The sequence below is a fragment of the Babylonia areolata genome, chromosome 10 (assembly GCF_041734735.1).
Source record: "Babylonia areolata isolate BAREFJ2019XMU chromosome 10, ASM4173473v1, whole genome shotgun sequence".
Lineage (NCBI taxonomy): Eukaryota > Metazoa > Mollusca > Gastropoda > Neogastropoda > Buccinidae > Babylonia > Babylonia areolata.
The window spans coordinates 20950511-20975889 of NC_134885.1; the positions used below are offsets into that span (position 1 = coordinate 20950511).

General features: G+C 43.3%; 1 protein-coding gene across 2 annotated transcripts; it reads right to left on the reverse strand.

Moving 5' to 3' along the window:
* Nucleotides 1–1353: 1353 nt before the first annotated feature.
* LOC143286876 (fatty acyl-CoA reductase 1-like) lies at nt 1354–24316 on the reverse strand. Of its 2 annotated transcripts, none has more exons than XM_076594781.1 (13): nt 24155–24316; nt 17249–17379; nt 15864–16039; nt 15067–15139; nt 13224–13330; nt 11645–11822; nt 10899–10943; nt 9866–10052; nt 8724–8808; nt 7464–7553; nt 4643–4772; nt 3590–3717; nt 1354–2898 (listed from the first exon to the last, which is right to left on the reverse strand). In XM_076594781.1, exons 2-13 carry the CDS (start codon nt 17372–17374, stop codon nt 2742–2744), a joined length of 1482 nt encoding a protein of 493 aa, XP_076450896.1. In that variant the 5' UTR covers nt 17375–17379; nt 24155–24316; the 3' UTR covers nt 1354–2741. The 2 variants fall into 2 exon arrangements, with proteins under 2 accessions (XP_076450896.1, XP_076450895.1); XM_076594780.1 differs by having other exon boundaries at nt 17249–17643.
* Between the last annotated feature and the right edge of the window lie 1063 nt (nt 24317–25379).

Sequence of the window (25379 nt, forward strand, 5' to 3'; positions counted from 1 at the left end):
GGAAGATCCTCGTAAAGTTCAGCTGCCCAGAGAGCCTAATCCAGCTGATTGTGTCATTCCACGATGGCATTCAGGAGAGAATACAGGAAAATACTGACATGTCCAATCTGTTCCCTGTGGTAAATGGAGTGAAGCAGGGCTGCGTCCTGGCACCCACACTGTTCTCCATTCTCTACTCTGCCATGCTCACTGACGCCTTCCAAGACTGTGACCAGGGCATCTACATTCAGTTTCGCACAGATGACAAACTTTTCAACTTGCAGCGACTCCACGCTAGGTCCAGGGTGTTTGAGGCACTGTTGAGAGAGTTCCTCTTTGCTGATGACTGTGCGCTTGCTGCACACACCCATGAGGACATGCAGTTCATTATGGACAGGTTCTCAACCTCCTGCAGGCGCTTTGGACTCGCCATCAGCCTCAGCAAGACCGAGTCCATGTACCAACCAGCTAACTCACAGAACGCCAGTGCCTCTCCCCCACCTGCAATCAAGATCGATGACACAGAGATCACGCCAGTCGACAAGTTTTGCTACCTGGGCAGCACCCTACGCAGGAATGGAGCCCTTGATGTAGAAGTGACACTGCGCAACAACAAGCTGTGGAACAACAAAGGCATCAAGCTCAGCACCAAAATCAAAACCTACAGAGCTGTTGTGCTGACCACCTTGTTGTACTGCTGTGAAACATGGACGACATATCGCCATCACATTCAACAACTTGAGCAGTTTCACCAGAGATGCCTACGAAAGATCCTCAAAGCCTGTGACATATACATCACTTCCTGGGAAACTGATGCCCTTGACCACTCTCGCTGGAGGATGCTGTGCTCTAGTGGCATAAAGACGTTTGAAAACAAGAGAACGCTGACCATTAAGAAGCGTGAGCGAAGGAAGTAAGGCTCAGCTTCTGGAGACGTTTTCCCTTGCAACACCTGTGGGAAGTGCTGCACATCCAGAATCGGTCACTTCTCCCATATGCGGACACACACCGACAGATAAGCCTGCCTGCCTACTCATCCGTCGGACCAACGGGAGACTCCCTCACTGTCACTTAACGAGTCGTCGGTTTGATTTTGGCAGGCAAATTATTTTTTCCCCAGAGAAACTGAATTAAAGTTTCACAAACACACACACACACACACACACAACACACACACACAAAAATAGACGACCAATTAGGGTTACATGGATTCAAATTTTTTACACATGTGAACCAAAAAAATTACTTTATTAATTTTTCAAGTAATGAACTGACTGACTGAAACCATTTATTGTCAGATTAACTGTTTGTTGTACTGACATTTTCGCAACCATTTGAATAAAATATTAACTGAGCAACACAAGGAAATTCTGATTTGAGGAAGGTATGATTTAAAAAAAAAAAAAAAAAAAAAAAAAAAACAAACAAACATATTAAACAAATCAAGGTACCAAATTTCATTAATATCATTATCTCCAAAAAATATTCTAACGCACACACATACTCACATACGTTTCTCCCCCACCCTCTCTCTACATACATCCATGCATGCACACAAACGCCCATTATAATTCCCCTACCTCATTCCCCTGCCCACTCACACACACACACACACACACACTCACACTGTCTCTCACTCTTTCTCATCAAATTAAGGTTTCGTAATGTAATCAAGACGACATATTACATGTTAGGGTCGAACAGTTCCACTAATTAGAATAATGGGAACTTTGCTCTACAAGTAAATCTGACGCTATCACCCAAAACGAAACACTACTTTGGATTAAATAAAACAGAGGGGAACCTCTGCAGCAAAAGGGGGATGAAACAAATTAGAAAAACTGACCAACTGGATGGCTTTTAATTAGGTCAACTGTGGTTTTTGTCAGAGACCAACCATTTTCTTTGCTTGGGTGAAAAACGCTGGACATGGCTCATGGAAGATTAAAGGATGTAATCAAGTAACGAACACACACACACACACACACACACACACACAGATACACGGACAACCAAAGAGGGTCGCATAGATTCACACCGTTTACACATGGAAGCAAAAAAGATTACTTTTTTTATCATAAAGTAACGAATAATTATAAAGTGTGTATTTCAACAAATGATAATTTCAATAAAACCTGGATATTTACAGTTGTCTGTTCAAATAAAGAAAAAGTTCAAAAACATGACTGCATCACTTTAATCCACTCCAAACCTATGCAATTGTTTTGTACAAAATACAAACCATTATTATAATAGTCAAAATAATATTCTAAACTCTTTTCAATGCAAATCGCGGTCATGCACTTCAAAATCGGACAATAACCATAATCACTGACTACACATTGTAATGTCAGGAGAAAAATCACGTATCACAGTCATGGCAAAATGTGTATAACCTGTTGAAAAATGCAGCAAAATCTTTCAGTGTAAGTTTGCATCACAGTTTAGACCCCTACCCACCCCTCACCGCCCTCCCCACCCCCACCCCCCCCCCCTCCACACACACCCGCGAACACACACCCACACACAATATACTAATACACACTAACACACACTAATTGGAACATACAAGAAAAAACGACAACACCAACAACATGGAAGCGATCCATACGACCCCCTCACAGAAAAAACTGGATAACTATATTTTGACTTGTCCCACATTCTGTTTTCCTTATTTTCACAAGGACTTCAATCACCTCACTTTATTTTTTTCTTTTACCCTACACGTCCACAAGTCACTGTCACTGTGACAGATCCCTTGTTCACATGGTGATTGTGACGCGGTAGTTGCTGACCAACTTGAAGACCAGCTTCACAATGAGGGACCAGAGGTTGCGAGCGATCTCTGAGCGACTGATCAGCGTGCGCCACAGGGCCACAGCAATCAGGGTGTTGAATATATAGCGGATGTTGCGAAGCCTGCACACAAAGGTCCAAGCCTTTGGAAACATGCACAAACACACACATAAGAGATGTTATCTTTTTCTTCTTCTTGTTGTTGTTCATACCTGTAACAGGGTGGAGGTATTTAAATCTGCCTCCCTGAAACTCTTGAAGGTCAGAAAGGAGTTCAACTGAAAAAACGGGAAATGAACAACCTTAGTTTAATGCCTGTAACAATTTTGCAGTATAACGCACAATGTCATGTGAAGGCATGGGAGAGCACATATTCATTTCTACAAAAACAAACGCAGATCTCCGAAGTCAGAGGCGAGGACAAAAACTGACATCGCTCTAACTGAACGTTACACCCGAAGGCCCAATGTGGGATGGACTGACTGCCATGTGAAAAGGCTTAAGGTCCTACATTCTTGTGGCCATCAAGGCAGTAAATTAATTTCCACTCTGTCTTAGGGTCGGCATAGAAAGCGAAGTCCAATGCTCTCCTTCCGCCTCTTTAACGTTCCCTGACTGAAGTCAGGTACTCATTCACACTTGGGTGGAGTGAGGGAAAATCGGAGTAAAGTACCTTTCCCAAGGACAGAGCACTATGCCGAAATGAGGTCTTGATCCATGATCACTAGGGAACACTGGATCAGAAATCAGACACAGGCTTCACTCTCGTGTCAGCAATCAAAAGTGGTTATAAGCAAGGACAAAACAGACTCGCCATCTGAGGTGTGCTTTGGCAGCAGGCAGTCCAGCCAGGTCTTCATTCAGCAAATACTTCTTGGTGCCCAGGCAGTAGTTCTCCACATACGTTGGCCAGTGTAGGGGGCGGGGGTCGATGTAAAATGTCTGTAAATCAAAACTATTTTTTGGCACTTGCTTTCATATTAAATTGCAACCAAAACACCATTACAACTCACACTACTCTCATTATCATTGAATATAAGTCAAGATGAATTCATCAGATTTCGACAATGTTTGCAGTATCTCTCCTGTCCATCAGTCAAAATCTTGTTCCAAGAACAAATCAACATAGAAAAATATCAAGAATGTAAGAACCAACAATCTTGCAAAAAAATTTCCATTGCATTCTAGTACCCATTGATCATTATACTGGGCCCTACTGGAACTAGGAGCAATGGAACTAGCCTCAGTCTCAGTCGTTCTATTACGTCCTAGTCCAGTTAGGGTCAACTTCCAACAGGGCCCTTTATCAACATGGCCAAGGGCCCAGTACAGTTTGTATATTGATGAGGTACATTCACTCATCTGTCTCACTCTGTTTATGTGTTTTTCTCTGTGTCTCGTTTAGTCTCTTTCTCTGTCTCTCTCTTTATATGCAACACTCTGTCTGTATTTCTCTCTCATCAGAAAGGTACGAGATAACACTCATTTACACCAGGCCCAAATGGTACTGAACCCTATTTAAATCGGGCCCCAATGGACCGTACTGTACCTAGGTCCTATTGAAACTGTAAGGCAATGGTACAAGGCCCTGCTGGAAGTGGGCCCTAATGGAGCTGGACCATAAATGGTACTGGACACAAAAGGGAAGACTCTTGTCAGATAGACGAGAATAAAATCAAATGGGTCCATGGAAGGTTCAGTTTTATTGATTTCGCTATGTATATCACAAAACAACTGGATTCAATACCCCAAGATGCCAGTTAAACACAGCATTTGAAAGCGCGTGCGCGCGCGCGCGTGGTGTGTATGTATGTGTGTGTGTGTGTGTAGGCTATATATGTGCGGGAGAGAATGGTTTTCGACTGACCTTGAGGTCGTCAGCAGAGAGGTGGTGTTGCAGCATGTCCAGGTTATTGCTGGACCAGGTCCAGGCATTACTGGTGAAGAAACACAGAGTGTCCAGGGCCTTGTGCAGCTTGTTGTAGATCTTCACCATCCTGAACACAAACAATCGATACTTCATGAGCTGGTACCTTTATCATTATTTGTGTGAAAGAATTTGATCTTCAACTGGAGATGCTGTGAATATAGCTTTGAACAAATGTTTCAGTATTTCACAAATCGAAGTGTCACTGCTCAGTCAGAGATAAAGTTACTATAGCCTTGGGCAGACTTTGATGACTGACTAATTCTTTGTAGTCTGAAGTACTACAGTCGACCAATTGTTTAAGAAAACAACAGTTTTTGAAAAGCTACCATACTAGGCAGTTCACCTCCTGAACACACATACACACACACATACACACCAATAATAATAATAATAACAATGAATATAATAATAATAACGATGATGATAATAATAATAATAATAATGTAGCCAAGCGCTCAACTGGCTACGATGACCACTGTAGCTTAACTTACAGACATGCCATAGCAGATGACAGTTTTACGACAATGACCGTGTCCAACCATGGACCTGCTGATGAAATCTGAGTGGGGTGACACCATTCAAAATTTGAATGAAAGCCCCTTCTAAACGAATGCTCCAAACATCTATAAAACCAAGTCTATGTATAGGGTATAAAAAACGGTTTTGACTGCCTGGTTCTTTCAAAACAGGATACAAAAAACAAGAGGAAAAAACTATGAACCCACTTGGGAGAGTCTATGTACCATGTCTATTCACTGCCAGATTATGTGTGTTGTGCTGACATACACACAGATCGGTTAGAATCTTACTCAGATTTTATTCCAACCTTTCATCCGCCAAAATGGTTTGACGAAGACTACATCATTTTATTTCTTTGTCACATATAATGCTACATTATTTACTCTTATATGTGATCGCTTGATGATAAATCACAAACCCACTCTGATGTGCGGAGTGAAAATAACGACAATCACCTCATGCTTTTGGCATTGCCGGCTTGGGCCGAGCTGAAATCTGTGTTCCTGACACACACTATTCAACTAATTATCTCTTTCATCAAATCAGAAAACTACAAGTGTTATATACTGGCAGAATTGTCACAATTCCTTCTCTAAATCTATACCACTAGTGTTCGCCTAAGTAAAACTAATTCAACGCAATAAGCAATTTTCAGCTATGAACTCGTTAAAAGTGATCAGTTTCAGGTAATTTTTTTTTTCCCCTCCACAAGGACCAGTTTGCTTGCAGCCGTGAAGTGTCGTCAGAGTGACCTGCTTAATTAGTGTGTCAAATTTTAGCATTGGTCAGTCTTCATGGGTGTTGCTTTCGAACACACACTCAGAGTCTACTACTTAACATAATTCTGTGAGTACTATGTGTTCGTGACTTGTAAATTGTAAGTTCTGACTATGTTGATATGATCTAAGGTTGTAAACTTGTTTTATTTATTGCTTCGACATGCAGTCACATGTCTGACCATGACTGATTTAGATAATCGTCATGTCATCATGGTATGCTTGTGGGCAGTATTCCACTTGATTCTTTTTTGCCTCCGCTCACTGATCTAGTGTTAGGACACATGTTAACTGTTAAAGAATATTCCAAGGATGACCCTTTTTCTCAACTGTACACTGATCGACTTGGGCATAGTGGTAAACTGTATTTAATTATAAGTTAGGCATTATGCATCCCGCGTGCAGTGGAGGGAACTTAAATGTAGAACGCATGCCATGCTTCACTGTGTTGCTTGACTTTGGTGCAGCCAGACAACTCGTGTAAGTTCATTAGCTAGCAGCACCACTGAATGGTCGACATGCTAGCTCTTCCACTGACTGCACTCAGCACTTGACTTACTATTTGATCTCTCAGGTTGCCAATATTTAATACAAAAGCTAATTATTCTATCATCTTGATTATCATTCATTTATTATTTCATATGCTGATGTCAGTACTGCTACAGTGTTAAATGTTCCTTCAAAGCTACAGTGTGCTCAATCCTCTATAATGTGTGTGTAGTACTCTGCTGTAATAACTGCAAGATAATGTTGGATTAATATCAGCTATTACTTAACACCAACTGATATGTGTTACAGTCTGGTAATTTAAATATAGCTATCATGCTTTTTCCTATAGGCTTAGCCCAGTATCATGCTACATGATAACTGATTCATTTGAGTCGCTTTGACACAGTGTAAGCTTTACATAATCTATACTGTCAGTGTACTTTTGAGTAAATCAGCATTAGCCACTTTTTACTACATTATTAAAATGTATAAGAAATGTCATTTGCTGTCAGTGTTTTGATTTTCACGCATATATGTGTTATGTTATGTTATGTTATGTTATGTTATGTTATGTTATGTCTGTTATGTTATGTTGTTGCTAATTCCAAACCAAGTGACAGTCTTTCCATGGCAATATGTACACATGTGCATACTATCCACTGGCATCTCTGACAATGTATACCTATTTATGACATTGTGTCTTCACTGGCTCCAGACACTGTCTTCTTTTCTTCTTCTCTTCTTTTATCATTCCCTAACCATTGTATAAAACAACAGAAACCCTTTGTGATTGGCCTCTACATCGGGGTTATTTTTATCTCTTTACTTTCTGTCCTGTTCATTCTCTAATCATTTAAATCCCCTTTATATGCCACCCTGGTTCACAATTACAATAATGATAATAGAATTTTTTAAAAACATACAAAATGTTCTATATTGCACAGAGGAAAGAAAAGAACTGGACAGAAACTCACCTTGGTCTCTTTCCCATCAGCCTGCAGCCAAAGTCCATCAGATAGGCTGGGATGAGGTGGCTGACAAACGTCAGGTAATCATTGAGGTAACTGCAACATCAACACAACCATAAAAATCCCATACCCAGGAAACAGAGAAAAATCAATTTCCTGCATCTGTGGGTTCGAATCCCATCAGAAGCATGTCTCTGCGCTGTTGTACTGCTTGAGGTCGGCTCCTTCGCTGACTTGAGTATGGTTTCGATTTGAATGGGAAGGATGACAACACAAGAGCCGTCCTCTTCATGGATGTTTCTTTGGAGTATTGCTCAAATTTCCTGGCTAACACTGCAGGTTTCTATACCTCCCTGTACCTCTCAGGTCCTATTGACACCAGGATATAGACCATGGAAGGATCAGCTTGGAGTAAAGTGTTGCCACATCATTTTTTTTTTTAAACCAGATCAAAATGCCCATGAACGCTGAAGAAATCTATCAGATTCATACTGTCCAGTCGTTTGCAGAATGGATGAGACTGCAACTGTCCTGAACATATTGATCTTTCTCAACATAAGGCATGATTTCCTATGGTGAAATGTTCTGCATACACATGTATCAAAGCCATCCTCAATTTGAATAGAGGAGACTGGCGGGAATATAAAAAGCAAAACTCCGCAGCAGTTCACAATACGTAAGTGACACTGCCGTCGTGTAAACGTATGTCGTTTCATTTCCCAGCTTGATACAAGTTTTGATTTTTTTTTTCATAATGTTCGTCTGCTCGATGACGAAATGCCGAGAAACAACATTGGCAATTACATTCTTCTATTTTTGAGTTTTAAACCGCAGTCATGATTGTTTTGCAAGGGAATAAGAGAAATCTACGAAAGTTCATTCAGAATGACCGATTTTTACAAAAAATAGATGTCAAGTGACCAACTGGCTGTCACATCAATGGGTCATTTCAAAACTGCATGCATCAATGACCGATGACCAACACAAAATCTAACCCTTGTAATTCCATCATGATATAGGCTTAGCTGGCTCAAGACTGACTGACACACACAGCTGGCCCGCACACAACCCTTCAGAACGCCCATCAGTACAGTTCAACTCATATGTAAGTCATGTTTAATCTTTCAGTCGTCTCTTCTTCACAGCCACAACATCATAGCAAATTTACAATATGCAAAAGTTGCATCCATCACTGTCGGCAACAAAACTCACGGAGCCAACTACTGCTTAATTCGGATTGCAGTGAACACCAATCCAAGCACCCACCTGTTGGCTGTGATGACACCAGTTGGAGGTCGCCTGAAGCAGGAATCCAACGGAGTTCGTTTAAAAGAGGACACTGCAGCCGACACTGTTCATTTTCAAGACATTCCATTCAGATTTCAGTGCCACTGAAATGTCTGTGTGTGCGAGTGTGTGTATGTGTGTGCGTGCGTGTGTGTGTGTATGTGTACGTGCATGGGTGACTGACTGACACTGTGTGAATGTGTTGTCTCTTACGTCCAGACAATACAGTCATTTCCTCGCTGAACCTACTTGGCGTGGTGCACCTTTATTACAAGACACCCACAGATCGAAGACCACTTTGATTCCCTCTAGACACACCCTCATGGCTAGCTAAATGTCTGTGCATGGAGGTCCGTTTGTGTGTGAGTGTGTGTGTATGTGCGTGCATGGGTGACTGACATTGTGTGAATGTGTTGTCCCTTACATGTCCAGATAATACAGTCATTACCTCACTTAACCTACTTGGTGTGCACTTGGTGCATGTAAAAGAACTCGTGGCAACAAAAAGGGTTGTCCCTGTAGATAAAGCAACTTTGATCAGGAAATACGCTTACAGACAAAACAAAAACAAAAACAAAAAACAAAAACAAAAACAAGAAAGAAAAAATGTGGTGCTGTACTATGGCGACGAGCTCACCCCATGGAGAGCAGCCCGAATTTTACGCGGAGAAATCTGTCGCAACAAAAAGTAATACAATGCAATAAAACACACAACACAACGCAATACAACGCAATACGATACAACACAATACAATGCATTACATTGCGATGCAGTGCAATACAACCAATCACCCCATTTGCAATGCAATACAAAACAATTAATACAATACAAACACTCACCATGTTTTTATGGCACTGGTGTCTCTGTGTGTCTATCTATCTGTCTACATACTTTACTATCTAACCATCTATCTATCTTAGTGTCTGCCTGTATCTATGTGTACCGCAAGCTCTGTATCTAGCTGGGGAGAGTGGGGATGTAACTTGGGCAAGACACTCTCCACTATAACCAAATTCTAGCCCAGACAGTCAGGCCAGCAGGTACCTCCTTCACTGTTCTGATTGTCTTTGTCGAACACGACTATCATACGTACACATCTAGCAAGGTCTGACTCCCTCACCAAGCTCCCCCCAGGTGAACGGGTTGAGGGTTCCGGTGGTGGAGTTGTACACCATCAGCTGTCGAGGGCGCGCCACAGCCGTGTACCAAGCCACCACGATCATCACGTTGATGGGGATGTCCACGGGGATGATGTCCGCCACCAGACTCGTGTTACCTTTCATCGACCTCAGGATGCCTTTGCCTATCTGAGGTTTGCAACAGGAAAGGGACCACCGGGTTTTCTGTGAAACAGCCTCAAACTGATACCCCCTCTCCCTGCCCACCTCCCTCCTCTGCCTGGTTTTACCCCGCCCATTGTTATTCTGGGTTAGCTTCGAATGACTCCCACCCCCCTCCCCTAGGATCGTTTTTGAGCTAGTTAAGATGAACTCCCACAGTAGTTGGAAATGCCCCCCCCCCCCTTTCTATGGATTTAATCAATCTATTGAAGAGGGAAAGTGGGGTTGCTCTGGGATACCGTTTACTGAACCCCCACCCCACCCGACACAAACACACACATAACCATCACCACCCTCCCTTTCCATTATTACTTAACAAAAGCAAACGTGTGGAAGTTCTACTTTGATAGCCTGTATTGATTCTAACCGGGCCAAATTTACCACCAGGGATCATTTCAAACTAGCCAAGAATTTATCCCAATATCCATAATGAAGGGGTATGGGGTAAAATCTTACTGAGGATTGGGTGCAAAGGGGTGGGGGGGTTCTATCTAGTTGAAGTTAACCATCGGGGGTTGTTCCAGGCTGATCTACATAGACCTCGGGGTTAATGTTGGCTAGCCAGATTGTCTACGGGGTAACATCCAACGGCGTACAAATTAGCTGCTACACCGGTTGTTTTTACTTATTGCCGCTAGCCTGCCCTCATTGTGAAAGGCTGTGGGAGAACGAACTGTGTGTGTGTGTGTGTGTGTGTTCCTTTTGAGCGCTGAATCTTGGCATTTCATTATTCCCATACTTCCCCGAAATTATTTTTCACAACAAGACATCCCATCCATGGTTCTACAAATGCAGCAACAGATTTGAACTTACTGCGACCGCTGCTCCATTTACTCCATTGTAATTGTCTATCCAACCCTGAAAAAAGACATGTAAGAGTCATGATATCTACTGTGTAATAGTCATCAATGCCACAAAAAACCCAAACCAACAACAAAAAACACACAACAACCTGACTCCACACCCCCACAAACAAATGCAAGCACAATCAAGAATAAAACGTCAATACATTTTTTCTAAACTACTGAGAAATGTGTCGATCTCAAGTATAGATTGTTATATCTTTTTCAACCTTTAGAATTGTCTTCTTCTCTTTTTCTGCAGACATGCACACAAATCACATTTGCAAATTTCCTGTTATATGCAATTTTGTCAGCGTGTTTGAAATTTGCTGGTAGTCTTGTAGAATCCTTCTTCTGGTTTGTTTTTTTTGTTTTTGTTTTTGTTTTTTTAATCTACTTTCATTTGTTTGGTTAGCTCAAAGATTTTTTTATCACTATAAATATGCACATGTCTACTAGCTTTTCATTAATATGTTCAGCACATACATATAAGCACTGGAGTGGAACCTCTTCTCTTACAAAGCATTCCCCCTTGTACCCCTTCATAACAGTTAATCAGTTATACTGTCCATTCTAAGAAAACGAACAACAAAATGAGTGCCAACTGAACACACATATTCAGCGTGCACCAACTCTAAAAAGAACTAGACGGCAGAGTTAACACAATGAGAGAGCTCCAGACTCACAACCACAGAAGAAGAAGAAGGTAAAACTCACGGGGAAAGGCTCTTTCCACGAGGCACCGACAATGGAGGGTCTGACGATAGCGATGGGCAGTCCTGCACCTTCTTTGAGGAGAAGCCACTCCGCCAAGTGCTTGGAGAAGGTGTAGGTGTTGGGCTTGTCCTTCAGCAGTTTGCTTGTCAGCATTTCCAACATGTCATCCTCCATCCATCTACAGGAATGGATCTTTTCTGTCATCAATGGGTCAGTAAAAGCCTTGGACTTTCAATTCCAGGGTCCTGGGTTCGAATCCCGGTCACGGTGCATGGTGGGTGAATTAAGGGTGTGGTTTTTTCCCCCAATCTCCCAGGTCAACAGATATGCAGACCTACTAGTGCCTGTAGCACCCTTTGTGTGTATACGTTCAGAGAACGTCAGATGCGTACATTAAAGATCCCGTTATCCATGTCAGCGTTCGGTGGGTTAAGAAAACATGAACAAATCCAGCTCACACATCCTCGAAAACGGTGTATGGCTGCCAAAATGGCGGGGTAAAAAACGCTCATGCACGTTAAAGCCCACCAGTACAGGTTATGTGTGAATGATTATGGGAGTTGCAGCCCATGAACGCAGAGGAAAGAGAAGAATCAGTGGGCCACCACTCCCACGTACAATTCATTTATGAGAACTCACAACAATGAACAAATACAGTCAAACAAACTACAACTGATAACAAAATTAAAAAAATCAATGAAGAAAAAGAAGTATTATGGGGCTCAACTGTCATGTACAATTCATTCATGACAATCCATAACAAAAATAGTCAAATAAACTGCATTTGATAACAAAACAGAAATTTAATAAGGCAAAAAAAAACCCAAAAAAACAAAAAAGCAAAACAAAACAAAACAAAAAAGATTACGGGGCTCAACTGTCATGTACAATTCATTTATAATAGTTCCCAACAAAAACAGTCAAAAAGTCTGTAATTGATAACAAAATAGAAATTCAATGAGGCAGAAAAAAACGTCTGGGGGCTCAACTGTCATGTACAATTCACAACAAAAACAGTCAAACAAACTGCAGTAAATAACAAAATAGAAATTCAATGCGGCAAAAAAAAAAACACAACAACAACAACAAAAAAAGTAGGGGGTTGGGTGCTTGTGGTGGAAGGGTGGGGAAGAGGTTATCAGGTACTGGGGGGGTGTGTGTGTGTGTGTGTGGGGGGGGGGGGGGGGGCTCATTTGTCTGAAATAAATAGGGAAAAAAAAACCAACTTATCTATGTGTGCTGGTGCAGATGAGAGCAAGAACTACAGCCCTTTTAACAGGCATAAATTTAAAGCAATAACAACAGCAACAACAAAACTTGCAAAACGACGTGAAGTCAACTGAATACGTAGAAGGACAAAGACTAGGTATCAACGCAACAAATGCAGTCCAAAACTGACACGTGAACAGAAGTCTCCCAACCTAAGAAACAACACAGCTTCTGCCATGGTAAAAATCCCACCCTCCACAACCAAACACTCTTCACGACTGAAATGGTTGCATAAATAATGAAAAGAAACGAAAAAAAAAAAGAAAGAAAAAAAAAAAAGAATATAGCACTAATGTAAATTCTAACTCACTCCAGGATATCCAGAACTTTCTGAGGGTCAACTGTGGGTTGATATACTCTCTCTTCAATATGAGATCGGTCGCAGTTGGCAAACGCTGTCGATACATGAACATACGCCTGCAGAATAAAAGGGTCAATGATATAGTTCACTTCTGTTCTTTAAGGAATACAGCTTGGAATAATAACACATTTGTAACAAACATTGAGCGCTTACTTCTCTATCATTATGGAACTTACTCTGAACTTGTCATAAATTTATGTTTCTGGTTTGTTTTATTCATTCTGTTTACCGTGTCAGTTTCTCTCATTCGTTCCTATAACATTTGGCTGAGTAAAGTGCACACAGAGACGATATGATTGTAATAAGTAATGGACATTACCTAATGACGTCATTATTTCATATAAGTTTATTTGGGAAAAAATGTCGTGAGACGTTATCATGACTTTTTGTCTTTCACATAAAACTGTATGATCTTTGCCGCTGATTTTTTTTTTCTTTTTCTATTAATGGCATATGAAGATTGTCAAACTACGTAATTTCCCTCCAGTTCATTTGATATTTTCTGTCCACACGACGTTATATTTCATGTAAGTCAAAATAAACATGCCACAAAAGTGACGACAGTTCTTCTCCCTTCAAAAATAAGTGTTGCTCATGCTTTTTGAATACTATATGTTACTTACAGCCTACAACTTTCCATCAGTTTGACATGGTACAGCATAAGACCCCCAGTGTGTGTGTGGTTTTTTGTTTGTTTGTTTGTGGTTTTTTTGTTTGTTTGTTTTTTTGTTGTTGTTTGTTTGTTTGTTTTGTTGTGGTTTGGTTTTCGGTTTTTCTAAAAGAGCATTTCGAGTCAGAATGATGCAAAGAAGCATATGTCAAGAAATGACCGTGATGGGATTGCATTCATTTCTTGCAACTTCAACCCAAGTTTTGTCCGTGCGTGTCTACTGTTCACCTTCAGGCTGACACAGCAAAATAGCTTTCGATTCATTTGTTTGATCATTTATATGTTTGTTTTGTTTTCTTTCCATTTGGGTGTTTTGATGTCTTTGTTATTGTCATTTTGCCTATGGGAAGATTTTCTCTTCGGTTTCTTTTTCATTTGTCTTCTTGACATTTCTTTGTGATTGTAGCCACAAAATGGCCCCTTGCAAATCGGTTGAGTTATCACAACATAGGCTGAAACTGAAGTGGGAAGTCTTTTCAGCTATCTGTTTATTTTGTAGTGACGTATCTGTCAAGTTTTATCGGATCTTCTTTTTTTTTCTTTCTTTCTTTCTTTTTTTTTTTTCGATAAGTATTGAGCCATTTCCTTGACCTTGATATAAAATCAAGGTCAAAATGACTGATGCAATAAATTTTGATCAAGTTAGAGTGCGTTGGGGGGTTGGGGGGGGGGGGGGGTGAGGATGGGGGCTGATGGAAGGGGAGGGGGTCTCAGTAAGTGTGAGCATGGAAGAGTCTTCGTTATACAAAATGGTTCAATCACCCACCAAAAATCGCCTATCAAGACAATAGAATATCTCTTTGGCGCTTCTTTTCATATCTGACTGCTTTTTCGCAACACAGCTTTCACTACTTCCCATGGCCCAGCGAACTGACAACACAAAATGTCAAAATATTCATAACAGCCACCCCTCCCCCTCCCCCCCGCCACCCCCTCCTCCCCATCCGCAACCCCCAGGCGCTCACTCCTATAGCCTTGATGAGTTTTACCCAAAAACCATACCACATTTTTGTGCTCCTAAATCAAAGCTACAATTAGACAAATTATCAAGTTTTGTTTGTTTGTTTGTTTGCTTAGATATGAACATATGTATGCAAGTACTGTCGCTATGTATGTACTTACTTCCAGCAGCTTGAAGGTGTGACAAAGTTTGATCATTCTTTGTACCGCCAACACATTCGTCTCCACGGCTGTTCTGTCACAGGAAATAGCAAAACCAGATTTACGATACTGTGATGACCGTTCTGATGTATCGTTCAATCCCGTTTCACTGTATTTAGCTAAATCTGCTGTAACCAACACAGAATTTGTCAATGAAGTTAATTCCTGGAAGTGGTATTCTTCAATCTGCAACTTTTGATTCTTACATAAATTCCTCTCAAATCTGCATCATCTGAGTTTGGTCCTCTCATGAAACGTTAGTGTTGCATTCTTGGCAATTTGATTTTTACATAATCTCCTTGCAGAACTCTTGTTTCGTATTGTCACCTGACAGCTCAATAACTAACAATGATGTGTATGACTTAAGTAAACCCTAGTACGCCATATCAATGTACAGAAACTAATCATAACCTGCATGTCTCAAAATTGTAACCCAGTATTCAACACGCAGCTCTTAAGTTATAATGTATATGTATTCGTCATTTGTCAGAATATATAAGCCATATGAAGAAAACACAGACTCACTTTGTCTACACAAATGAGTCAGTGTGTGTGTGTATGCGTGCAAACTCTGCTTCTCCAAAATACACATTAGAAAACAGAGAAACAGAATGATATGTTGACAGTACTTACCAGTTTTGGAGGAAGAGGATTTTTCACTTTTATATCTGTCTTAACTGTTATCATCATCATACCTGTATGTTGATAATAGCAACAAAATGCAAGCCTCAAATCACCACGTCTCATTTCGAACTGACCTCAAGCATTCATTAAACCGAATGGTGGCCGCACAGTGAAAGACGATGTGAATCGAGTTCTGAAGCATGCTGGTGTCGCCGTTGGATATCCCCAGCTGTGGTTCCGCAATATCCCCCCACACAGGCACCATTTTCTTCTCAAAGTCTGGCAGTTCACTTCGCAACTTGTCAAATACCTAGAAAGTGATGAATACTTAAAGAACATGGGGTATATGTTAACAAGAACAATGAGAAAAAAAACACATTCTTCAATGTTAAACTGATGCTTCGTGTTCTAAAATTAAGACAATACGCAGCCTAGCCTGTATGGGTGTGATATCTCAGTGAAAGCTAGTGCGGGTACTGATAATTTGTTGTGCCTTGATGACATAGAAAAAAATCATTTTTAGACTAGGAGCAAGTCACCGCTGTCTGTTACGGCAATCGTGGCAGTGAAATCACATCCACTGTGTATGCGGCTATTTCATAGGAAGGTGGGACCCAAATGATGATGACAATATTGATACTTATATAGCACATACCCTCGGTCGGAGACCAAACTCTAAGCGCTTTACAAACACGGGATCATTTATATAGCAAGGCTGCTAACCTGGGTAGAGCTGACTGGCGGCTGCCACTGGGCGCTCACTACACATGATCATTCGTTTCCTGTGTCATTCAATCAGTTTTGAGTCACGCACACATACACACTCAGACATGTAACATTTTACATGTATGACCATTTTGTTTATTTACCCCGCCATGTATGCGACAATACTCGGGGGTGTCCATGATGGGTGTGTTCTCATTTCCATAACCCACCGAACGCTGACATGGATTACATGATCTTTAACGTGCATATTTTGACCTTCTGCGTGCGTATACACAATACTCTCCTTCTGTTGTTTTAACATTCCCCAACCGAAGTCAGGTACCCATCCACACATGGGTAGAATGTACAAAATCGGGGTTTCTCAAGGACACAACCTATCATGCCGAAACGGGGCCTCGAACCCCAATCGATGCTGACTGAACACTGGATCCCAAGTCTGACGCCAAAGCAATTCTGCCACAGGCCTGTCACACAAAAATGAATGAATCGTGGCAGTGGATTTCAAACAACATGATATGTTATTCATTCAAGCACTGGCAGTTAATCAGTACATTATATTCTCTCTCTCTCTCTCTCTCTCTATGTATATATATATATAACCTGCTTGAGTAAGCGTGCATATGCGAATGTGCACATATATTAATGCACAAGGACTCTCATGTGTGCGCGCAAATAAACAACGAAAGAGAGACGGAGAGAGAGAGAGACAGAGAGAGACAGACAGAGACAGAGAGAACACGCACAATATACGTGTATGCATAGCTTGAAACATTATTTGCAAAAATCAAATCACCTTATTGCTCGTCAGTTCATTGAATCGCTGAGTAGCATCTTGGTTCTTCTTGGGCCGCATCAAGCAGTATACAATGCCTATGTCTGGGCAGCACCTCAGCAATTTCTCAACCAGAACCTTCCCCATAGAACCTGTCGCCCCGGTCACAAACACATTTTTACCAGCGTAGAACCTGGGTATCGTTAACTGCTCTCTATCAGCTTTTGTGTGAACAGCTCTGTGACCAGCTTGTAGCCTTGAGCCACCACCGGTATTTTGGCGCAGTTTTTCCCATGGTTCCACTGTCGTAAGCTCCGAAGCCATTATTGTGCAGTTCACCACACAGATTCTGGCAAGTGTATCAGTGCTTTGAACTTTTGAAATTTTTCTTGGAGTTCACAGTTTGCTTTTTCCACCTGCACAGTAAATGCTATATAAGTGATGCGGAGCGAAAAGAAGAAAAGGCCACTTCACCCTGTTACAAAATGGAAGATCCTTTTTTAAAATACACAACTGGGGCTCAAAATAGTAATTACATTAAGGTGGATGTGTGTGTGTGTGTGTGTGTGTGTGTGTTCGTTCTTTAGTTTAGCGTCTTTTCACTATCAGTGATATTAGACGATTAAAAAAATGTATATAAGAAGAAAAAGAACAAAAAAAGAACAATAAAACCCAACAAAAACAAAAAACACCTAAAAAACCGGTGATGGGGTGGGGAGAGGGGCAGGAGGGTTGGGGGGGTGGTGGTGGTGGTGGTGGTGGTGTGTCCATCGAGATCGATGATGACCATCGTTGTCATCCAGATGGGGGATGGGGGATGGGGGGAGGGTGGTGGTGTGGTGGGGGGAAGGATGCTCATGAATCTATCTGTGAGTGCGCAGATGGCTGAATAGTCCAATCTGCGCACGAAATGTTCGCTGACAGTTGGGGCAGACAAAGACAGGCATATCATTGTCAGGGAGCTTGTTTGCCCGTGACTTTCTGGCCTGCCTCTTCTCAACAGCTGCAGCAGTCCTGTTGGCCTCGCACAACCTGGCACCTTTGTGCACAGCAGCACGCCATTTGTCACGGTCCACTGCAGATTCCTCCCAGGAGTCAGGGTTGATATCAAACGCTTTCAGAGAGACTTTCAGAGTATCTCTGAAGCGCTTCTTCTGACCTCCGTGTGATCTCTTCCCTTGTTGCAGCTGGCCATAGAAGAGCCTTTTGGGCAGCCGATGGTCTGGCATGCGCGCCACGTGTCCAGCCCAGCGAAGCTGGGACTGCATCAGGATGGTGAAGATGCTGGGAAGGGTGGCTTTTGCAAGCACCTCTGTGTCTGGGGTCTTGTCTTGCCACTTGATGTTCAGTAGCTTCCTGAGGCATGTTGTGTGGAAGTGGTTCAGCTTCTTGGCATGTCGTTGGTACACTGTCCAAGTTTCGCAGGCGTACAGTAGTGTGGGGAGAACTACTGCTCTGTAGACCTTTAGCTTGGTCTCAAGACTAATGCCTCTTCTGTTCCAGACATTTGCATTGAGTCTACCAAAAGTTGCGCTTGCTCTTGCAATCCTGACGTTCACTTCATCGTCGATGGTCGCATTTCGTGACAGTGTGCTGCCAAGGTATGTGAACCGCTCCACCGCACTGAGTCTCTGACCGTTGACTGTGATGTTGGGCTCAACGTAGGGTTTCCCTGGGGCTGGCTGATGGAGAACTTCAGTTTTCCTCGTGCTGATGGTAAGGCCGAAGTTCCTGCTGGCAGTGGCAAACTTGTCGACGCTGAGTTGCATGTCAGCTTCAGATCCAGCGTTGAGGGCACAATCATCAGCAAACAAAAAGTCTCTGATGATGTCTGTCATGACCTTCATTTTTGCTTGAAGCCTTCTGAGGTTAAACAGCTTGCCATCTGTTCGGTACTTTAGGCCGATTCCAACATCGCCATCTCTGAAGGCATCAGTAAGCATTGCAGAGAACATGAGGCTGAACAGCGTTGGAGCCAGGACGCAGCCTTGCTTGACACCATTTGTGACAGCAAAAGGAGCAGATGCTTCACCATTGTCCTGGACTCGAGCCTGCATGCCTTCATGGAATTGGCTGACTAAGGAAATAAATTTCCGAGGGCATCCGTACTTGGCCATGATCTTCCACAGTCCCTCTCTAATCACGGTGTCGAAGGCCTTAGTGAGGTCGACATAGGTGGAGAACAGATCAGCATTTTGCTCCTGACATTTCTCTTGCAGCTGCCTTGCAGCAAACACCATGTCAGTGGTTCCGCGCTCTTTCCGGAATCCACATTGGCTCTCAGGCAAATGACCTTGGTCAAGGTGTGCTGTGAGGCGATTAAGTAGGATCCTGGCAAGTATCTTGCCTGCGATGGAGAGCAAGGAAATGCCCCGATGGTTATCACAGGCTTGCCGGTTCCCCTTTCGCTTGTACAAGTGAATGATAGATGCATCTTTGAAATCCTGGGGGATCGTCTCTTCTTTCCACATGAGTGAGTACAGCTGATGAAGCTTCTCAGTCAGCACAGTGCCTCCATCCTTGTAGACCTCTGCTGGTATGGAGTCTGAGCCAGGTGCTTTGCCACTGGATAGCAGACGGATTGCTTTCTGGGTCTCAAGAAGTGTTGGCGGATCGTCCAGTGCTTCATTGGTGGGGACTTGTGGGAGACCGTCTATGGCTTCATCATTTATGGAGGAAGGGCGATTTAAGACACTGTTGAAGTGCTCAGCCCATCGTTCGAGAATGTTCTCCTTCTCGGTGATCAAGGTATTCCCATCTGCACTGAGGAGAGGGGATGATCCTGAGGATGTGGGGCCGTAGACTTCTTTTAAGGCATCATAGAACCTCTTCATATCGTGCCTGTCAGCATATCCCTGGATCTCATCAGCTTTGTCACTCAGCCACTTATCCTGCATCTGGCGTAACTTTTGCTGAACAGTCCTGCGGATGGCATTGTATGCATCCTTTTTTGATGTGGACTTTGGGTTGCTCAGGTGGGCTTGATGCAGACGGCGTTTCTCATCCAGAAGCTGCTTGATTTCATCACAGTTTTCATCAAACCAGTCTTTGTGCTTTCTGGTCATGGGTCCCAGGGTCTCTGAAGCTGTACTATAGATCAGCTCACGCAGGGTCCTCCAGTCAGACTCCACATTCTGGTTGTCCAGAGAGGCGGATTCCAGACGATCTTCCAGCAGCTCCACAAAGGACTGTTTGATGGTGATGCTTTTCAGCTTAGCGATGTTGAGCCGTTTTGGAGCCTTCTGGCCTTGGGGGCGTCTCTTGGGTTGGATTCGAATATTCAGCTTCGAGACTACAAGGCGATGGTCTGTCCAACACTCGGCGCCGCACATGGTCTTTGTTACACGTACATCTTGCCTATCCCTTTTCCTGACGATGACATAATCGATGAGATGCCAATGCTTTGAGCGAGGGTGCATCCATGACGTCCTGTTACGGGTAGGGAGGCAGAAAACTGTGTTGGTTATCAACAGTTCGTGCTCTGCACAGGTCTGAAGCAAAAGCAATCCATTTGGGTTGCAGTGGCCCACACCGTGCTTTCCAATCACTCCATCCCAGGAGATGTAGTCAGAGCCAACTCTAGCATTGAAGTCCCCAAGAATGATGAGCTTGTCTGCTTTAGGGATGGCAGCAATGACAGAGTGAAGGTCCTCGTAGAACTTCGCCTTCACTTCATCCGGGTTGGTCATGGTTGGGGCGTAGGCACTGACAATGGTGAGGTGCTTCTGGCCAGATGCCAGTGGGAGTTTCATGGTCATAAGCCTATCGTTGACTCCCTTTGGGATTCTAGCTAGCTTGCTGACAAGTGCTGTTTTTACTGCAAAACCAACGCCAGCCTCACGTCGCTCTTCGCTTCCTCGTCCACTCCAGAAGAAGGTGTAACCAGATCCCCGTTCACAGAGCTCGCCTTCGCCTGCAAGCCGAGTCTCACTCAAGGCTGCGATGTCGATGTTGTATCTGGCGAGTTCAGATGCAACTAGTGCTGTTCTCCTTTGGGGTTTGTCCGCGTTATCTCTGTCCAGGAGAGTCCTTATGTTCCAAGCACCAATGGTGAGAGGAACGATCCTTGTTTTTTTCTTTTCTTTCTCTGTTTCGACCGCTGATGTAGGGTCCCCGCCAGCCGCGGTATGCTGGCCAGGGTGATATGGAGCAGGCAATTTTTAGGGCACCTTTTCTAGCCCCTTCCTCATGCCAGGGAGGTGAGCAGTGCATTCCTAAAGAGGGCTGCTCAGACGCTCAGACGGCTGCCGAGCTCCATTGCTGCTCCTGTCGACGAAGAACGACCCTATGGCCTGAGCCGCCTGCGTGCAGGTCTGCGGCTGTGACTGCCAGTGTACCCACACCTGTCGTTTCGTCGCTCGCCTGTCGCCACAGGACTTGGGGGTGATGAAATGATGAAGGATGAAAGGTCATTTTGGATGACTGATGACTTGCGCGATGAGTTTGTTTAAAGTGAAGAGGAGTTGCGCAACGTCGACCTCACTCTCTCGTCCGGGTCCACCAATTTCCAGTGGCAAGACTAAGTCGAGACGACTGGAGGATGAGCACGGATGCAGTGGATGACCAAGATATCCTTTCGGTGTCTCATCTTGCTCTCTGCACTCCACAGTGCGTTGCTGTAATCGCCTTCCTCTCCGTTGAACCGATAGGTTTCTTCCGCAGATTCTGCCGGATCCAGACTTCGCATACATGGGTAGACACACCCCGGAGGCCAACTGCGTGTGGCATGCACACAGCACAGTGGAGCTAGATGGCCGTCGGTGGCTCTCCTGAGCCGACGCCCTTTTATGGATCTCCATAAGGGTGTCTAGCCACCCGCCTCACCAGTCCCAGAAGGGAGCGGTGGAAGTGCCGGTTTAGTCGTCGGCAACCCGACCCTGAACAGGTTGTACTGGATTACAGGTTACCAGTAGCAGATCTAATGACCTGACCTGTGGGGGGGGAGAGGAAAACAGAAATGGTAGAAATCTACCAAAAAATGCATACCTAACACGCAGTAACATTTAACAGTAACAATTCAATAATGATAAGTCAGAAACCATTAACACAATTCTGAAGTACATTAAAGGAGTGTAGAAATAGGACTATGAACTAATGCCTGTGAAAGTTCGACCATAAGAACCTCCTCAGAAATAACTTTCGAAAAATCATCTTATGAGTTGTTGTTCTCTTTGAAATACTTGGGCAAGGTGTGTGTGTGTGTGTGTGTGTGTGTGTGTGTGTGTGTGTGTGTGTGTGTGTGTGTGTGTGTGTTCTGGTTCCTAGATAACATGCGGTTGCCAAAAAAATGTCAGTTTAGCGCACACGCACGCACACACGCATGCACGCACAAGAACAACCGAAACCGCGCACAGGTGATCACGTACTTATGCTAACGAATGCACACATATAAAAAGAACTAGATCTACACTGTCAATCGGTTAACACTACAGTCTCAAGTTGTTTGCTCGAATGGGATTTAAAACACAACCCTTCATTACAATGATTTATCTGAACGCAAAATCTCAATAAGCAACACGAGACTGGCGCATATTTCCGGTAACAAAGACTAAGACTAACATAGTCGACACAAACACGATTTCATACAGCATACAAAAGCTGGATTGCCGTAGCGCCTGTTGGTCTGGCCAACGGAGATCGAATGAAACTGTGAATTTCAAGTGTGCACGCAATAGTCACAGTTGATGATACCATCAAAATGTACATGATTTAAAACAGAAAAAAGGTACTGAAATCGGAAGTTGCCAAAGAAAGGACTTTTTTCATCCTCACTATTCAATTCGCCTGCCTTCTCAATTTGTATCATTCCAGCAGGGGACGTCACCGGTCCTTGGCTCATGCTTAAAATTAAACCCATCTTTTTTCTGTTTCCAATTTACCTTGATCATGGCAGCCAGCACGGCACTAGGGGTGTGAAATCGAGTCCTGTGACCGTTAGCGGTGCTTTCCATCGATGGTGTTTCCTGATTTTTGCCCCTAGTAACCCAGGTCCCGTATGCAAAAGTTGTGTCCCTTGTAGCCTACCAACTTCCGGCGTTTGAATGTGTCAGATCTACAGGCCCTTCGACCAAATCTTCACCAAGGACACTTGAAGACCATGATCAGCTATAGAGGTATATTCAACAGGTAATGTTCAACTTTAGAATACTAAACTCAGGGGGGCTGTTTAGACGAAAAACAAAGGGTGTCTTAGGCTCACCTCGATGCGCTAAGTTGAATGGAACCCTCAGTTAAGCTGTACGACCACTACTTTCCCATGAAACTGCGACAATTTTATACACAGTAAGCTGAAGACTACCCACACAGAGATTGATGACGCGACCATCCGCGTGATCAGCAGTCAAAATGGCTTGCAGGTGGTTGCTCTGGCTGTGATCGGCTGAGCTTACTGTGTATAAAATTGTCGCAGTTTCATGGGCAAGTAATGGTTCATTACTGACTATTAATGACCTGTGTGCGCAGAGGCGTAAATACCTAGCTATAACCTAAGTAGACCTATCTTTCCTCCGGAGGGGGTGACAATGAGAAAGAGCATGCATACATACTCCCTCCCACCGTCACTCGCAGCGTCCCTCCGGAAAAAAAAAAGGGTGGGGGGGGGGGGGGACTAAACTGTGATCTTGTTCAGCTCCCTCTTGAAAGCTGCCAAGGAGGGAGCCTCTGCTGCTGTTGCAGGCAGGGAGTTCCAGACGGGGATGGTTGATGGGAAAAAACTATTTATAAGGGTCAGAGGAGGAGCTAAGATGGACAAATTTGTGTCGATAATTTGATCTTGTTCTGCCGGATCCTTTCTTGAGAAATTTGTCTGGAGGGATGTCTACAATGCCGTTGACCATTTTATACATCAGGGTCAGCCCTAACAATTTGTCAAAATGGCCTATCATCGGGCAATACACTTTAGAGGGACAATTTTCAATGGCTACTGACCGTTTTGCTTCTCTTAATTGGGGCAGGATGGTCGATGCTGGTGAGCTGGCCTGTCTGTGGGTGTTGTCGTCCTCGTAGTGGGGGTGTGTAGGCGTTCCCGAAATTGTTTTGTTTTGTCTATCCTACGTCGGACTGACCACAGCACCTGCCCGTGTTGTTTACGACGCCCCTCCCTTGCTGGCGAGAGTAAGCGCCCCTTGGTGCCAAACTTCCGGCGTCTGCTTACTGTCTGGGGAGAGCACAAAAAACTTGTTTCCCTTTTTATTTCTTGTACACAATCTTATAAATTACTTTGATCTGACATGCTGACACGCTGATCAACAGTTGCCAGTTTATCTTCTCTTTTTATTGTTTAAAGAAGAACTTCTTTTGCTCAGTATGAAGGTTAGATCGATGCATACATCTGCCAGGAGCAGGAAAATTCTGTCAAGTAATGGGAAATCAGTTGGAAAGAAAAAAATACAATGGAATTCATTTAAACGGATCTTGCTCATCAAAAACATATCTTAATGGTTGACTCGAGGCATAGAAAAGCTATCTATCGCGCTTTACTCTTGGTATGAAGGTGGTCAGCTATCGAAATTTTCCCAAGTGTTCGTTTGTCGATATATTTTACGTCAGGGACAGGGAAGGGGTGATTTGGGGAAGAAAGGGAAAAGGGGGTTGACAGCAAACAACACATCATTTTTTGTCAAAACTGACTACGCCCAGTTTCCGAGCGTGTCTGTGCCCACTAATCTAAAATTTTAGATCAGTGGTCTGTGCCCTGGTCGAATTGGTTACGGTCCGATGTGTCGATAGTCAGACGTGTCAATAGTCAGACGTGTCGATAGTCCTATATGGCAATGGTTAGATGAGCAATGGTTACGGACGAAGCAGTGGTGCGACGTAGCAATGGTACCGAAAAGCCCCAGTTTTGAAACACTTAGTCCGACGTGGCAATAATCCGCATGTTATTGCTGATTGAAGACGTGAAAATTTTGTTATACCACATGTTTGTTACTAATTAGAAGTATATTTCCATCTGTTTTTGTTGTTGTTTTAACTGTTGCTTCTAGTTACTGACACACATGCAAGCATATATGTTTCCCTGTTTGTCTGTCATGTCTGTCTATCTATCTGTCTGTCCGTCTGTCTCATTCTGTCTGTCTCTCTCTCTCTCTGTGTCTCCACCTCTTTCTGTCATTCCCCCCTCTCCCTCTCTCTCTTACATACATAATTATTC

Excerpts from the sequence above, each read along its gene's own strand:
- LOC143286876 (XM_076594780.1), bottom strand. The coding sequence starts at position 17,551 with ATGGCTTCGGAGCTTACGACAGTGGAACCATGGGAAAAACTGCGCCAA. Across the intron at positions 8,809-9,865 it reads GTTCACCTGGGGGGAGCTTG|TGTCGGCTGCAGTGTCCTCT; the intron begins GTGAGGGAGTCA and ends GAAAATGAACAG. Across the intron at positions 4,773-7,463 it reads CTGATGGGAAAGAGACCAAG|GATGGTGAAGATCTACAACA; the intron begins GTGAGTTTCTGT and ends GTTTGTGTTCAG.